General features: G+C 39.7%; 1 protein-coding gene across 1 annotated transcript in view; it reads left to right on the forward strand.

Annotated features, from left to right (window-relative positions):
* The window catches only part of CFAP44 (cilia and flagella associated protein 44), a 42,637-nt gene that overhangs the window by 10,844 nt on the left and 13,682 nt on the right, over window positions 1-18,111 (forward strand). The window contains exons 12-23 of the mRNA XM_054827260.1: window positions 2,535-2,744; window positions 3,672-3,782; window positions 5,490-5,642; window positions 8,216-8,434; window positions 8,919-9,064; window positions 9,965-10,235; window positions 12,202-12,257; window positions 12,694-12,856; window positions 13,194-13,321; window positions 14,226-14,446; window positions 14,858-15,023; window positions 15,967-16,144. Of these exons, the coding sequence (XP_054683235.1) occupies window positions 2,535-2,744; window positions 3,672-3,782; window positions 5,490-5,642; window positions 8,216-8,434; window positions 8,919-9,064; window positions 9,965-10,235; window positions 12,202-12,257; window positions 12,694-12,856; window positions 13,194-13,321; window positions 14,226-14,446; window positions 14,858-15,023; window positions 15,967-16,144 (2,022 nt within the window). The remainder of the gene's footprint in view (window positions 1-2,534; window positions 2,745-3,671; window positions 3,783-5,489; window positions 5,643-8,215; window positions 8,435-8,918; window positions 9,065-9,964; window positions 10,236-12,201; window positions 12,258-12,693; window positions 12,857-13,193; window positions 13,322-14,225; window positions 14,447-14,857; window positions 15,024-15,966; window positions 16,145-18,111) is intronic.

Consider the following 18,111-nt stretch of genomic DNA (forward strand, 5'->3'; position numbering starts at 1 on the left):
GAGTTATTGCATGTGTGTTAACAAAAATTCATAAGGGGTCTATAAGTCTGCCAGCATCAAGAAAGTTGCTCACTATACAAGACCTGAAAGAAGTCACTGTTAGGCCACAGTGGAATTTACTGTAGTAGTATGTATATATAAGTTTGTGGAATAGTGTGTGTGTGTGTATATATATAGGATGTGTACAGTTTGACTTTACTGTGGATTATCGAGTATCCTACTTTGCATCTTCCCGAGATTTTATAACCATATCTCAGTGTGCAGTCCCAGGAAGTAGTCTTAGTTTATAGACAACAGCTTCTATTTAACCCACGCAGAGTAATTATCAATTAACATGAACTAGTTAACACATTTTGAAATGACAGCCCAGACAATCCACAAACATTTGGAGATAAATCATAAAAACCTGTTGCCAGAACTGATCATTTGTGGAATGTGGAGTCTATCACTTTTAGACATATTTGCTAATTTTAATTAAAATAGTGTCTAGTTATGTTCTGAGGGAACATAATAAGCCTGGTGGGTTAATTATAAGCAAATTTATGGTGGAAAGTTCTTACTTGAATTTCCAAGCCAAGGGTTACACTGGGACAGTGCTCTTATAATTCTGGCCATGAAGACTTACAGGGATGCTGTTAGGTGATGACCTATACATTCAAGAGGTAAGCTGACTGCCACAATAAATTGTACAGCATTACAAAACTGACTCAGTTCAGTTTTACAAACGTTGGTACTAAACACAATTTGAAAAATCAAGGGTACTTAGTCTATCTAGCTGCATTTAAAATCCCATTAGATACACATAGATTCAGGTGCTCAAATGTATTTGAAAATCTGTGCTATTAATCTAAGAAAATTTTATCCAACATACTTTGAAGCATCTGTATACCATAATATCCTCATAGGCAAGCTAGCAACAAACAGTTTAGATAAATCAACAGTGACATGGATTTAAAACTGCCTAAATGGCTGGGCCCCCAGAGGGGGAGTGATCAGCAGCACAAAGCCCAGTTAGAGGCATGTCTCTAGCTGTGTACCCTAGGAGTCATTATGGGTGCCAATATTCTTCATGAGTTACCTGGACACTGGAACAGATGCACCCTCAGCAAATTCACAGATGATACAAAACTCAGAAGAGCGGCTTGTACTCTAGAGGGTTGTGCGGCCATTCAGGGGGATTTGGACAGGCTGGAGAATTGGGCTGAGGAGAATCTCATGAAATTCAACAAGGGAAAATGAAAAGTCCTGCATCTGGGTAGGAATAACCCCAGGCACCAGTACCGCATGGGGTCCCACCAGCTGGAAAGCAGCTCTGCAGAGGAAGGATTGTGGGATCCTAGGGGACACCAAGCTGACCATGAGCCAGCAATGCACCCAAGGAAGTCCAACAACATCCTGGGCTGCATTAGGAAGGGCAGGCGTTACCAGCTGGTTGAGGGAGGTGATCCTTCCTCCTTACTCAGCACTGGGGAGGCCATATCTGGAGTGCTGGATGACTAGTAGGGGAAAGATATGGAATTAATGGAGTCAAACACAGAGCCATAAATTTGAAGTCCATGAGTGACTCCACTTGGTCATTTACTGAGCAATGCTTTCGTACACCTACTTATTATAGAGGGGCTTTTTAAGATAAGACATCACGGGCTGATCTCCCCAGATAATGGGAAGACACCCCCAGTTCCCTTCTGAACAAGAAACCTTTTCATGCCTAAGAGCATACTTTTGCCAATTGCTCACAGAGCTTATCCATTCACTCTCATCTCTTCACACATTAATTCTCCTTCTGGTCCCATTTCTGATGTGCATTAATATTGATCTGTGCCATGTCTGGGACTGGCTCAGCTTGTAAATCACTTCAAGACACTACCATGTATGGCTAATACCAGCTAAATCTGCAAGCCCAGCTAGATCCAGTTAAAATACAGGCCTGTTTCTGCTAACTCTTCTCGCTCACAGTTCAAGCCTATCTACATTGTCAGCAATTGGCTTACCTACACGGCCTATGGTAAAGACCCCATAGCTTCCTCTTTCCATCTCAAGTAGCTGTCCCTGTTGACAACTGTACTTTACATGGAGTCAGGCAGACCCAAGTATGTGCCCTCACCTCTTCAAAAATCATACTCACATTTGATGCTCAATATTATATTCAGGGTAATAGAATAATTCCTTTTTTGAGTTTCAACTCTTCTCCTTAAGAAGCTACTGATATATTTGTGTATCAGTATGAATTACCTCTCCTTCAGACATTACAACCACATCCTCATTAACATTTCCAATCTCAATGGCATGTTATCAGTAAAAAAACCAGAACAATCCAAACCAAAAAATAACCCCTAGTCCTCCCACTCCCTTTATGGTAGTGTATTAGAATAAACAACATTTCCCGTGTCTGAAACATTCTTTGTGCTTTAGCAACACTTCCATGTTAAGATGAGTTACAGATTAACACCAGAGCATGTGCCATACAGATTCTTATTCTAAGCTCTCAGATATACACTGTTTGGTTTTTTTTTCTTCATTCTTCCACTCAAAAGGTAAATCCTAAAGGAGGTCTAATTGCTGCGGGGTTTGAAGATGGTGTTGTCCGCATAATTGAAGTTTATGATCCCAAAGGACTGCCCGTTCTTGCAGGACAGACCAATACAGAGAATGCAGAGATAAATCTGAAACAAGCTTTCAAGCCTCATGCTACTGCAGTTACAGCCTTGGCATATGAACGAAATGGAGATGTGCTTGCCACAGGGGTATGTATGATTATTTTTATTAAGCCACAAACACAGAGATTATTTAAAGAGATAATGTAAGGTTTGTTTGCTGACAACATAGTTCTACTTCTGTTACTGCTGTTGATTGCTTCTTGTAGTTCTCTGCAGTGCCTGGGGAAGGGAAGGATCTGTTTGCACTCATGTTTGTTTTCTGAAGGAAAGCAACTGTGCAATTCATACAATTCATTTTGTGAATTACTGGACTGTTTAGTGTGAATACTGTAATCCCCTTTGAAGATGGATTTGGTTCATTTTGGAATTAGTTTAGTAGTGTCTTGGAATTAGTAAAAGCAAGTCTGTTCATATGCCACCTTGGCAGCGCACCAGCTGCTACCCAGCAACTGCTTGGCTTTACAACAGGATTGGCCAGTTGGTTTGTCAGTGTGCCTTCTAGTCTTTGACATGATTTCCAGTCAATGTGGTCTCTCTTTTTAAAAGCTAGCCTTCAGCCATGATCAGTGCATTTGCAGTTATGTGTTCCTTGAGCTGAATCACCATGCATTTCACTTAATGCAGGATTTAAGCTGTTGTGCACCAGTTCTGGATTTTCTTGTTATCTGGGGAGCCTGTGCTGTCTCATCTGAAAAATCAGGCCTGAGCCTGAGCTTTAAAGGAGCTTCTGGTGCAATGGGCAGAAAGCTCATGGCTGGGGATGTCAGGTGAGGCCCATCAGGGCAATTAAGGGCTATGGGTGCACTCAGGGCCCCGGAGCAAAGAGAGCAGGATTTTTATTTCCTCCCTGTAATCATCATGGAAATCTAATTCTAAGTTCCAAAGCACTTGTAAGTCCCCCTGTTGAGCCACAAAACATTTGAAGTATGTGTTTATGTCATAAAGTGCTTTACAGTCTTTCAAATTTTTGGTCAGCTTTGATTTGGTCATCATCTTTGGGTTTTTTTCCCTCAGAGTAAAGACAAAACTGTTTTCTTTTTTGCTGTTGAAGATGAATACGAGCCAATTGGATTCATCTGTGTCCCTGGGCCTGTTCAGGCACTACAGTGGTCTCCACCTTCTCATGTGAGTAATGCATGTTTGTTTTCTTTCCTTCCCTACAGTGTTAAAATGTCATTTTGAAAAGAACTTCCAATGAAAATAAATGAAGATCCATGACCCTAGCCATGCTCTCTGTAGACAATGCAAAAGATGTTTTGCTGCTTTGTTCTTCATGCTGCTTCAGAATGACAGGTTCTGTGTGGCTGTATCTCTGGTTCAGTCACTTCAGACATATTTTGGAATTTGGATAATAAAGAGCAGAAACATATGCTAAGCACAAAATTTTGCTCAACTTTTGAGTTCCTGCCTTGAAGAAACAAGCCTATGCCTTTGCTTTTGGAAGGTCTTAGTCGTCTTTGATAAGAGTTATTTGAGCATTATTGCCTGTGCCTCTTGCCCATATTAAAACAGGCTTTTGCAAAGCTTTCAGACCACATTAAGAAAGCTTTTGGGTGCTTCTTGGAATTCATACTCTGTGTTTGAAGTGTGTCAGTGACATATTCAAATAGATTCTTGTTAATATTTTAAAAGTTTTATAAAGTTACAGTAAAATCTGAAATTTTGGTTGGTCCAAGCATTCTTATTTAGAAGGGATATTGTGCATTCTATTCAGACACTGACAAAGTGGCCAGTGTGATAATGTTATACTGGTGCACAGTGGGAAAATCTAGCTATTATTGCTTGTTCATGGGAACTGATAAAAACTGTGTTGACAGAAGAACTCTTGCTGGTATGAACTCTATCTTACCAGAGAAATGACAGATCTTGACCTCACAGTTACATTTTGAGTCCTTTCCTTGAGGACAAGGTACTCCTACTTACTAAAAAAGTACTTATCGTGTCTTTGATGTTAGGTTCCCTCTGAATAATTTTGTCTAGTGGTATCAGGTCTCCACTGCTAGATATGAATGCTTGCTAAACACAAGTATCTGAGTGTCACACTACTTTTTTTCTCTTTTAGAAAAAACATCTTGGTGATTAAATACTATACATGTAATGAATGCATTTGTAAGGCTGATATTTCATAGACATAAGAACCATATAATTTCTAGTTAAAGTTTCTGTAGCAACTCTAATATGTCCCCTTTGCACATTTTTAGTGATAGGTCAGATAAAATAAGCCTCTCTCTATTCTCTAGGTCACTTTAAAAAATGAAACTAAATACAGATTTGCCTTTTAAAATCTCAAAGCACTAAACAATTATTACCGTTAGCTTGCCTGTTCTTCCTAACTGCATTTTAAAGGACCTGGCAGGTACCAGCAAAGAACAAACAAACTCAAAGCTAGATAGCATTTGGCAAGATTCCGAGCCCAGTCTTAAAGTTATAAGGGATTTATTAGTATAGAAATGTATGAACTTTCAAGCAATTATCAAAAAACCCCCTCAGTTCCTAACTTTTGAGTCAGATCCATCCTTTAATTTAACCAAACTCCCAAAATATCATCATGCGGCTTCCAAGCTGGACAGTGTCAGAATGATAGCTGTTGTATATGGCAAGGACTTCTTCAATTCCTTAGCTTTGCCTAGGATACATAGTATAAAAGAAGCTCACTGATTTCTGATGTCCATTTAGAAGTGTCCAGTTAAATAAGAGCACAGTTAGAGTTACTGCCTCCTGGCTGGAGCTTGGCTTTGTGCCTATGCGTTGTCTGACTAACTTTTTCCCATTTCTCTCAATTTCATGTATACATTTGCCCTATACTTGTATTTTTTGGTTTTTTTTGTACAGGTGACGAGCACACTGCTCATCCTTTGTGAGAATGGCTTTGCTCTCCAGGTTCCTGCCCCTCTCCCTGGTGAACAGGATACAGTGTCCACCTATCAAATAAAAACCCTACCAACGCAGTACTTCCATTTTTATAGTATTAAATCCCGAATGAAGGTAAAGTCTCCTGTGGAGGAATTTAATGTTCTTCATGTGCCAGAGATTTCTGTCCCTATATTGCATCATAGGATTTTTGCTAAGCTTCCTGAAGGGGAAGGTCAGGTAGAGTCCATCTGTGGCTGAGTTACAACATTTGAAATGACAAGTTGTTTGTGTATTCAAATAGAACATACATCACACTGAAAGCATGATGTGCATTTTGATTAGAATTAAAAGATAACATTAGTAAAAGGGAAAGGTAGTAAAGCAAGTTCTTCATGTATTTTCATTTCAGTAATTTTCAGAAAAAGTATGTTTCTTGTGGTTGATGTTAGCCCTGTAGGAAATCCCTTTGAACAGTCATAAAACACCCATGCGGTCACTTTGAGGCAAACATGAAACTTTTTTTTTTTTTTTAGCAGTTATATATTACTGGGTTTTTTGTGGTTTTTTGGGTTTTTTTTTAATGTTGTAATAACTTTAAAGGTTTGGGTTTTATTTCTGAATGAGAACTAGCATTTTGGAAGATACATGGGGCCAAAGGAAAAGAGTTATACCAGCTCTCAGCTTTAGTTAATTTTGTGAAACTAAAAAAGCAAGCTGATGTTAGGCACCGAGCAGGCTCTCAGTCCCATATTCAATCCACCACAATACAACAGCCTCTCTGATTCTATTCTTAACCTCTGGTTTCCCTGCTTTCCCTATTAACTGCTCTTGTCTTCTGAGTGGTGCATTACTGAATGTCAGGCAAAGCCTCATTTCTTGTTAAAACTAGGAGGAAGTCAGTATTCAGGAGAAAGATTTGTTGTTGTTTTTCTCACAGGAAGAGCCACAAGAATGATCACAAAGCTAGCATGCTTTGTGAGGAAAGATTGAAAGAATGTGTGTGGAGTTTTATTGGTTTTGAGTTTGTTTGTTTGTTTTTTAGTCAAAAGAGAATAATATTGTTGGGAGACACTGTAAATCTTTAAAAATAAAAGAAGGTTTCTACAGAGAGAAAGAATATTAATTATTGATCTATTTCTAGAGAAAAAACAGAGCAATTAATAAGTTGCAACAAGGATATTTTAGATAAGATGTAAGGAAAGATTTCTAACAGTAAGGGTGGTGAAGCACTGGAATAGTTTGCATAGGCTGTAGAGTCCCCATAGCAGACTTTTTAAAGGGTAGGTCAGACAAACGTTGGCTGATAATATTAAAGGTTTACCTGATTCTGCTTTCAGGCAAAAGAATGCTCTTTTGAGATCCTTTCCAGACCTTTCTCTATAATTTGCTATCTAATATCTTCTTAGGAAGATCCTGTTTTAGAGAATGTTTGATATTTGTTTATGCTAAAGTAGGCTCGAATGGAAACGGGGTTTTACAGTGTTACAAATCCGCAAATATCTTCCCTTCATTGTTCAGAAGAAGTGAAGTCCATTACAGCTTCTCTTTTTACCTTACATCAATGTTGCATTAGAACTCGGGAATCTTAAGTTCAGCATTCCAGTATTTTCCTTTCTCCTGGGCAGGCAGTGGACAGGGCTTAGGAGTTCTGCACAAGTAGTATGCTAATAGTGGTTAATATGGGGAATAATCTCTGTGAGGAAATGCTGAAGTCTGCTTCTCATGCAGAATGGTTTCTGTTTCAAAGGACCATGAGTTAAAATACTTTGGAGGAGGGAAATGGAGGCATTTCCACTGGAGACTCCTATGAAGTCTGGTTGATGTCTGCTTAGTTGAAAGAAAAGAGGTTTTTCTAGATAGTAGAATCATAAAATGGTTTGGGTTGGAAGGGACCTCAAAGATCCTCTAGTTCCAACTCCCATGCCACAGGCAGGGACATGCTCCACTAGACCAGGTTGCCCAAAGCCCCATCCAACCTGGCCTTGAACGCTTCCAGGGAGGGGGCATCCACAACTTCTCTGGGCTTCCAGTGCCTCACCACCCTCATAGTAAAGAATTTTTTCCTAATATCTAGTGTAAATCTACCCTCCTTCCGCTTAAGGCCATTACCCCTTGTCCTATCACTACATGCCCTTGTAAACAGTCCCTCTCCAGCTTTCTTCTAGGCATCCTTTAGGTACTGGAAGGCTGCTATAAGGTCTCCCTGGAGCCTTCTCTTCTCCAGGCTGAACAGCCCCAATTCTCTCAGCCTGTCTTCATAGGAGAGGTGCTCCAGCCCTCTGATCATCTTTGTGGCCCTCCTCTGGACTCGCTCCAACAGCTTCATGTTCTTCTTATGTTGGGGGCCCCAGAGCTGGATGTAGTATTCTGGGTGGGGTCTCACAAGAGCAGAGTAGAGGGGCAGAATCACCTCCCTTGACCTGCTGGTCACACTGCTTTTGATGCAGCCCAGTATACAGTTGTCTATCTGGACTACAAGTGCACGTTGCTGGCTTATGTTGAGCTTCTCATCCACCAACACCCCCAAGTCTTTCTTCTCCTCAGGGCTGCTCTCAATCCATTCTCCACCCGGTCTTTATATACAGATCTTCTGTGTATATATAATGCCAGGACCGCCTTGGATTTCATTTATGAGACTCCTTCAGCCAGTAATGAATGGAGTGCCTTGGTTTCATGTCTCCATGTTTCTCTGCTTGTTGTAATAGCTGGAAGAGGAGATTGCACTGAGAGAGAAAAAAAAGCAAGAGAAGGAGAAAGCAAAGCTTGAATGGATAAAGCAGCAACAGGAGATGGGAAAGGAGTTAGAAGAAGAACCTGAGGAGGAACCCAAAGAAGAGCCATTGCCACCTCTCTACATACCAGAGGAGCCCAGTCCCATCCTCTGTGGGTTTTATTCAGCACCAGGAAAATTTTGGCTTTCCTTGGTAAATAAATTTTTATTTCATGTTGATTGATTTGCAAGATTTGGCAACCTTCCCTTCACATCTGGGAACCTTAGAAAACTGATTATTTGAAACCTGCTTTCTCTAGAACATGGAATCCCCTTCATACTTGATAGTTTCAGTGGTCTTTATGAAGTAAATCAGTAGTGTCACTCCAATTCAGATTGTTCAGTAAATTTCCAATAGGTACACTTCTTGGTGATGCCTGAATGGGCACAAAGACTAAGCTGTTCCCTCACAAGCAGAAGGTAGAATATTAACATACTGATAGGACAGCTTGTAATGCCAGTGATCATGATAGATTTTTCTCTGTGGGTGAATAGGATCTCTAGATGTTTGGAAGTAACATTTTTCTAACCTATAGTAGATCCTTAAGAAGAGGAAGAATTCTGAAAATTGCATTTACCTGGTCAGCTGCTTCAGTGTTCTTTAGTTACCATTTCTTTATGGTCCTTCTCCTCTTCAGGGTGGATATGACTCAGGGTTCCTCTATCATTGTGAATTCTCCTCAAATGATCACCAAGACGACCCTGAAAACAGGCAAGATGAACCCTTTGAAGTAATTCCTATTGAGGACACCGACAACAATCCCATCCACCAAATCTCCTTCTGGTAAAACACTGTAGTGTAACAGTTAGCTTCATGATAAAGCTTGATGCAATTGAACTTGGAAGAGAGGATGGTACATTGCTTTGTCCCTTTTTAACTGTGGGTCAACTGTAGTGTGAAGGAACTCTCTATGGTTTTCATGACACTAAGTTTCAGTTAAAATTCCTAATGGACACAGTTGAGCACTGTGACTGACAATAATTTTAAAAGCCCTTCAAAGATTAAAATATCTGATTTCTAATTAAGTACTGATTAGGGCTCAAACATCCTAGATTGTAGATCTCCAGGAGACCCATTAGAAGTCTCTGCAAATCGTCAGAACAGCAGTTCTTTTTGGTAGTTAGCAAAAACAGGGACACAGTTAGCCCTCAAGGAGAACATGGAGGGATCAGTCCATTCCTCTTGTGCAAAGAATACAGGCTTCTCAGAACATTCTGTGAACTGTATGAATGGAAAGGGTAAAATATTTTCATACTTCCAATATTAGATTCCCTGTGAGGTTAGCTATGATCTGCATCTAAGGAAGCAGGTTTAGGTCAGGCTTTAATTGTCAGCTGGCAGCATTCACCATCATCTCTACTAGATGGAGAGCAGGGAGGGGAAACTGTTTTTCTAGCTCTGAACTTGGTGTCTGCTATGCTGCACAACGCCGGGCTGAGACCAGTTCCATAATACCCAGCAAGTGCTGGAACATTTCTGAGCAGCCAGTTAGCTGGAAGAAAGTTTGTAGTAGTATCACACATACTTTAAATGGTCCAAATACTTTGCTCCCAGCCTACAAACTTGGGAAGGCTACATTTATTCAGATAGATTAGCTCTTCTAAAGAAGTATCACATTTTGAGCTGTGGCCTTACTCGTTACAAGTTGCCTGTTATTACTGTTTCTCATTGCTTATTTGACAGTACCAGCAGACTACTGATGTTCTGTGGGATGCAGAATGGTGCACTGCGTGTTTATCCTCTCCAGGATAAAGACCTCTCAGTGAATGCCCTTAAAGAATACTGGTCTTTCAATATACATGACAATGATTATGGCCAGATCCAGGGGATCTGTTCTAGTTATGATGATAGGTTTCTGATTACCTGTGGTGGAGATGGAAACATTTTTACTTTCGACATCTTGTCTCCAGAGGACGTTCACAAAGAGCTAAAAGCCAAAATCCCCTCTCCTAGGGTAAGTTGCCACCCTCTTTCACCGATTTAGGTCTATTTATAATGAAGCTACTGCAAGTGGGCAAAATCCAGTTCAATTATTTGGCATCATAGATCTTTCATAGCAACAGCCGAGGCTTCCCAAACAATTTGGAAGAAGAGCTCTTGTGAAATATTCCCTAATAAATAGGCACTATGACTGCATTGTTCCTTATGAATGTTTTTTTTGTTTTTCTCCAAACAAGCATAGTATGTGTTGTTCATATGTAATATTCTACTAGTCTTTTTCCACTCAAAGGTTTAATCATGCACATTCCTGGAATGAAAGAACCACAAGGATCTGTCATACTTAATACAAGTCTTGGGTTTAATTCCAGTAAAGTATGGTTCTGCTCTGGATGAGGATTCTAGAAATAATATTGGATAATACCAAATGTGTAGTTTCTCAGTGCATCTATATACCATTCATATACAATTCACAAGTTAGATTTTTTTAAATTTGCAGAATAGCACAGCATGATGCTGGTCCTATTGCTCTTTCACTCTTGGACAGCAATAGCAGTAATGATTTTCCAGGTGTTCTGTAATCACTATAGAGCTCATCACCTTTAGCATGTTTGAATAGATGACACCGGAAGTCGATAACAGTTCTGATAATACAGAATACACTAAAAATGTTCAGACTTCATTGAATTGTTCAAAATTATACATATTTTAAAAATCTCTTGAATGCCTGAATTAAACAAATATAACTTGAAAGAAGCAGTGAGACCTGTTGAGTAAAGAAGTGCTATCAAGCACAATGAATTTTGAAGTAGATATACATTCAGTACAGTTTAAAAATCTTAAAAGGGTCAACATAAAATATTCAACTTTTAAATATTTTTTAATATTAGTTGGTAACTACGTTTTGAAAGATGCTTGACAAGGGAGATGGAGAGGAAATTGTGATTGTGGTCATTTAGTTAAATTGTTCACAACTAGTTGGAATTTTTTGGTAATATCACAAGAATATATAGCACTAAGAATAGACTCAAAATTTTTTTCTTAAACTAAGTGAATGATTGGAACCTGTGATATCAGAGCTTTGCTAGCTCCAGTATTACAAGTAGTGATTATTATAAAATTATAAAGCATACACATACAGTTTTATTATTTTGAGTATGTAAGTAGGTCTATATAAAGATCTTCATGGTCAATTTCTATTGTTCAGGCTCGCATCATTGCTTAATGACCATCCTAATAGAGTTTTTCCCTTATCAAAGTATATCTTCATTAAGTATCTATTCTAGTTTTAAGTCATGTGTAAGATTTTAAAAATTCCATCTTCATTAAACTTAATGGGATTCTTAGACAATCAAATACAAATCCTCTGAAACTAATTGAGTTAAATTACAGATCATTTAGTATGACTGTATTCACCGTAAGGTGATAGACCTCCCTCTTTTTTTAGAGCACGACTGCCTAGGGAAATGAGGCTTGTGTGACTGCAGTGTCCATCCATCTGTCATTCTTCACAGCTAATAATTGTGAACCCATTATGCAGTCAGAAGAAGCAAACCAGATGAATTACACATCTAACTTGGAATTAGCTCAGGATATGTTGTCTCTTGTCAACCTGGCAGTGAGGGGGGAGACAAGAGAATTGGGTTTGAGGGGTAGAGAAACAAAGATGTTAGGGGACAGAGTGAAGTTAGGACAAGCAATGATGTAACGGTTAGTGTTGATGAGGACGATATAGGATTTGTGTTCTCTGTCCCTAAGAACTATGCTTTATTAGTTCTTTTACATGTAAACCAACTTAATTGCTTTATGTTCCTGAAATATTAAAACCTGATATTTAAGGCCTGTATATCAATATTGATCACGAAGGTTTCTTTTGGTTTTGTGAGAGGCAGTGAGAGCTCTGTCTTAGTGTTTGTAAAAGCTTTATTGTCTGTTGAAACTATTATTGCTTGTTTAAAGACAAGATAACATTTTTATTCCAGAGTGGTCTTGAGAAGGAGAGGGCTACTGAAGATATTGAGGATCCCAATGCCTACAAGTAAGAGATGCTTGGATAATGATGAAAGAGATTTTCAAGTGTTAGTAGCTCTTTCTTCAGACCACGTATTTCTTTTTGCCTCCTAAGAGGAGGGAGAAGTTGATCACCCTGGATTTGGGTTGTTTCCTTGTTACACACAAAGTTTTTTCAGCCTTTCTCTCTATTTCATCTACTTTTCTGTGGTAGTAATTCAAATACGGTACTCTGATATTTACTTAACTTCAGACTACAGAGACAACACAAGCTCAAGGTCAAAGCCCCATGATGTTAGGACTTTACAAATATACAGTAAGTTGATTCCTTTCTAAGTTACCTTCAGAGCCATTGAGTTCACTGGGAGTTTAAGGCTGTCAAGGAAATCTAGAAGGTTACATAACCTGTAATCTTTTCTCTCTTCCATTGCGATAACACCATTTCCTTTTTCATGTATTTTCAGCATTGAGGAAGTCAAGCAGAAAAAGGAGTATCAACGGATATTGAAGGAAGCTGAAGAAAAAAAACAGAAGAAACGAGAGGAGTTAATTGCATTGAGGCATGAGTTTCTTTTTCTTCTTCAAAAGAATCAGGAGTTGCCCAAGCACATGCAGCTGCACAGAGAGGTACGTCTGGTTTTCAAAAGGATCATTTACATTTAGAGGCACCTTCTTCTAAAATGTTGCTACCTGATGTGTTGGGGCCAAAGATGTCCAACTCTTCGGACTAAGGTAGTTCTATGAATATATAATTTGCTAGGACTTCTGAATCACAGCTAATGATTTGTGCCATTTAAGAAGCACGTGGGGAAAAAATACGGTTCTCTGTGGAGATCCGAATAGCTCCTGAAATAAAGGATTGTGTTGATATGCATAGAACTCTGGCACCCAGGCAAAAATATTTATTACCAAAATCTAGTAGCCAAGATAATGTGATGTTGGGTTTTCTGTCTTTCTGCAGCAGTATGAGATGGACCATAGGATCTTGGAGGAGCTGGATAGGCAGACAGCACAGAAAATCCAGTTAGTGCAAAAAGAGCTGGCTTGGGAGCATGAGGAACACTTGATTGGACTGCAGAAACTACAAAATCAGTAAGTACCACTTTTCTTCTCCTTCTGACCTTGCACGGGGCTTATAATTTACAAAGTTGTGCCTGCCACAAGGAAAAAGAATGTGATTTCTTTTTTTCCCCTCATATAATCAATATTTCTTCTGTTCTGTTATGATTCTGTTCTTATTTTACTTGGAACATACACAAGAGTATATATTGATATTGGGTGTACTTACTTTTGAATCTTTGGTAAAAATTCAGATATGCAAATCAAGGAAGTAGCTTCATTCTGATTCACTTCTATGTGAAGAACACTGGTCTGGGGGAGGCATTGAGACTAAGTTTGCCTGGGTTTTTGCCAGTAAGTTCAGTAAGAACCAAGAAGTCTTACTGGAACTTTAAAGAACAACCTATGACATGAACCCCTGTTTTTCAGGCATGTTACATGTCCGTTGGGTATTTCAGTGTAATTGCTAACACAATGTTCCCCATATAGTTTAGTTATGAAATTAACTTTCTCAAGAAGACAAGTTTAAGCGCAAGGTGCATTTTGGGTTGGTTTTCTTAAATCTAAGCATATAGCAAAAGATGAATTCCTAAAAATAAATACGCAATAGAAATAATAATAACAAAAGCACCTTAGGCACACAGAGTGTGTGGCTGGGAAAAAGACTTGAGTGAATGTGTTTTTAGTCAGTCCTTCATGGAAGATGAAAGATACTCTCATGAAGAACCTGGTGGAAGTTTCAGTATTGGGAGGGGTGTTAATATGTTTGTTCTTGAGCATGTCCACTCCTAGATTGGATAAAAGTCAATAAAGAGTGTCAGATGTCATCATGCTATTACTTACTGACTTCTGAATTTACATGTAATGATTGTATGTGCAATTAGTAAACTTTCTTTTTTCCTTGACCAAAAGGACAGGTTGTGCCTACTGACATCAGATGGTTTTGTCTAATTTGGCTTTTCAGGTTTCGGGACTCACTGGAATTTGATAGTGTTGTTGTTCATGCTATTCAAAGCAATCATCAGATTTCCACCTACAGACTTCTAGCAATGTCTGAGAAATACTACCAAGATAAGGAACGTCCATCATGGAAAAGGACAGTACTTAAACAGGCCTGGAAACAAGCAGAAAAAAGAGAGATCGTCAAAGAGACAAGGCGTACGCACAGGGTTAATGATGACCATTTAAACCTTATCAGTAATATGGTTTCTGTCTTTCATCTCAGTTTGTTTTCCTGAGTCCAAGCTAATGAAATTATAATTTCTTTAGGTACAGGTAAAGAAATAGAACTATGGTATGGTTTTTTTTAGTACCTACATACATAGTAACACACACACACACAGAGTTTTCCATGTTTAGGTCAATGTCAGTAATTGTCTGTCAACTCTGTGGGTAGAATGTGACTAAGAGTCAAGTCAAAGAAGCTGAATACGTTCAGAACATCCACTGCAGTGGAACTATACTGATTGACACCAGCTCTACAGGAGCCATCCCAGGGTGTTTCCAGTAGCTGAGACTGCACTGTGCTGCACGGTATCTACATCTTCACATGGTTATTTTTTGATCCAGGTACTCCAGTTTTCGAGGCTGAGGCTGAAAAGCTGAAGACATCAGCGGTCCGAAAGTCAGCCACACGTTATATAGAAAGCAAACATGAGCACATCAGAAGAGTTGTTGAGAAATATGACAAGGTGAAAGCTAAGATCATGAAGAGGAAGGCAGAGTGGGATGAATTGTGAGTCTTGAATTGGACTCTGTGCCCTTTTAGTTCTGCTTCTTGTCTGAGGTCAAGTAATGCTCTTTGGCTATCATATGGCACTATAATCTCTTTGCCTCATTTTTTATATTCCTAATGGTTGTAATTAAAATAGATGAGTTTTCATGTATCTCTGAGTCTCAAGAGAGCATTAAACTCTTTCATTTAGTTTCTGTGGTTCTTCTAAAATATTGGAAAACTTGAATTCAGCTAGGTAGCTGCATTTTCAGGTAGGGAGTAAAGAGGTGTCTAAATTGATCATAATTGAGGGACACCTAGACCATTACAGTGAACTCTCAGTTAACCCTGCCAGCACCATGTAGAGCAGATGCTGTAAGAGCTGGGTTAGGTCAGTTGTACTAACATCATGGCCATTATGTGAGTGTTTGTGATATGCCTTCATGCTGCATGCTGATCTTTATCTTGAGAGTCAAGAAAGGGGGACATCTTTGAATGCTCATGGTAGTACAGAAGTTCTTCATTAGGATATGAGTGACAGGGAATGAGACCAATGTAGAGTCCGAGTACGAGGCTTTTTAAGGTTATTAAATGTTTAACAATATAGAGTTGGATCACGTATTCTGTGCTGCAGGCTGGTGGAGTGTTGACACATGGCTCCCTGAGACTGAGCACAGCATGTGCTCACTAAACCCAGAACTCAGTCCAAGTGTAGGGCTTTAACCTGTCCCATGGCAGAACTATGTTATAAGAGGTTTTTGGGGATCAAAAAATAATCTGAGGTTTTTGTTCAAATGTTCAAGGATATTCTCCTCAAAGTAGCCACTGGTTTCTGAAAGAGGCGTGTGATTCTTGATCCCTAGGTTGCTCCCAAGCCTTGCTGTAGAAATCAGAAGGTATGAAATGACCTTGTTTGTTCATCTGTATGCTGTCTTAAAGTTCAGCTTTGTTTTGTCCCTACCAGATACAAGAGCAAACCAAGTGATGACTATGAGAATCCCAAGGATGCTGAGGACATCAGAGAAGCACAGGAAAATATGGGATGTTATAAGCTGAAGACTGCTGCTAACTACAGAGTCCCTGAACACAAGCGTATGAACACTGAGAAGAAGGTGATGCAGCTTACATCCCTGGAAGTGTTGGTATGTAAACTGATTCATCGATGCATATATTTCTCCCTTTTAGGGGGCAGGAGAATAGTGTATTAGTCACTGAAGACATTTTTTGAAAGGAAATTGCAGAGGATGTGGGAAGAGGCCTTGAAGGACAGACTCCGTTGAGTCAACGTTACTTGCAAATCAGCCTTTCTCTGTGAACTGTTAGTGCTTCACCAAACTCAAACCTCAGTCAATTCAGGATAACTCTCAGCTGACTCTTTTTAAATGAGAAAGAGAATTTACTTTTTCTAGTACTTCAGCAGGAACATCTGTCTCTTTGAATTCTTAAAAAAGTCTTATAATTTACTAACTGGTATGCTTTCCTTAAAACACGAGCTAAATACCCCCTGCCATGAAATACCTTTACAAAAGCAGGGATGTGAGCAAGGACAGGTGTTTCTAGTGTGGCTGCTCCATATTTGCACTTTGGCAATCACTGCTTCTGGGTACTAAGCAATGGAATCTTCCTGAGAAACCAGGCCTTTTGGAGCCACCTTTCTGTGATAGGACTCCTACAGCCACCACATGTCTTTTAACCACAATGACACAAGAAGCTCAAATGTTGTGCAGTATCTTTGTTGCTTTCCTTGTGACTTCTTTCCCCCCATCCTTCTTCTTATAGGAACTGTTTTTCATTTTATTGGGCTGGAGTACAAGAGAGTGACAAATTTCTTTAGTTGAAAGAACAATGAGGAAATATATCTATTGAACTTGGAACTCTCTAGTTCCTTTTTGGTAGGGAGGCTTATTTCTTGCCCTGCTTTCTGACAGAGGAGCCTCTTCACTGCATGGTTTATCTTTGTCTGGTGAAGTGTAATTTATATTCTCAGTGATCCTGAATCTTCTCCAGTCTTATCCTCATGCCTAATCTCAGGCACCCTCTAGGCTGGGTTGCTTTGATAGCGAGGTGTAAGCATTACAGAAGCAATGCTATAGTCTCAGGGGATCTGCTGGATCATTTTAATCTCATACGTGGGCTCCAGTACTTCATTGTGGTGGTGATGTTACTAGATACCCAGTGATTAACCTAACTTAGTAGGACAAGCCAATACAAACAAAGGGAATAGTTCTTGTTGTAAATTCCAGGTTATACAGATGAATTCCAGTTACTTCAGATGGCTGGTGTATAGGGTTGTTTTCTTTTATAAAGATCAGAGAAGTTTTTGCCAAGTATATTAATGTTAGAGCACATTTGATTATTATTTCATGTGAAAAGAGTAAATTAATACAGCATCTCCTTGTCATAGAATCACAGAATGATTGAAGTTGGAATGCACTTCTGATGGTAATCTAGTCCAAACCCTTTGCTCAAGCAGGGCCATCTAGAGCAGGTTGTCCAGGACCATGTCCAGGTGGCTTTTTAATATCTCCAAGGATGGAGACCCCACAACCTCACTTGGCAATCTGTGCCAGTGTTCAGTCACCTTCACAGTAAAAAAGCATTTCCTGATGTTCAGAGGGAACCTCCTGTGTTCACTTTGTGCCCATCTCCTCTTGCCAGTCACTGGGCACCACTGAAAAGAGCCTGGGTCCATCCTCTTTGCACCCTCCCTTCAGGTATTTATATACAGTGATGAGATCTTCCCCTGAGCCTTCTCTTCTCCAGGATGAACAGTCCCAGCTCTCTCAGCCTTTCCTCATATGAGAGATGCTCCAGTCCCCTAATCGTCTTAGCGGCCCTTCACTGCATTAGAGAGTGCCATCTCTCTCTCATACTAGAGAGCTCAGAACTGGATGCAGCACTACAGGCGTGACCTTGCTAGTGCTGAGGGGGGATCATCTCCCACGACCTGTGGTGGCACTCCCTAATGCAGCCCAGGATATTCTTAGCCCTCTTTGCCACAAGGGCACATCGCTGGCTTATGGGCCACTTAGCGTGCACCCCCAGGTTCTTTTCTGCAAAACTGCTTTCCAGCTGGTCAGCCCCCCAGCACATACTGGTGCATAGGGTT

The sequence above is a fragment of the Grus americana genome, chromosome 1 (assembly GCF_028858705.1).
Source record: "Grus americana isolate bGruAme1 chromosome 1, bGruAme1.mat, whole genome shotgun sequence".
In the NCBI taxonomy this organism is placed as follows: domain Eukaryota; kingdom Metazoa; phylum Chordata; class Aves; order Gruiformes; family Gruidae; genus Grus; species Grus americana.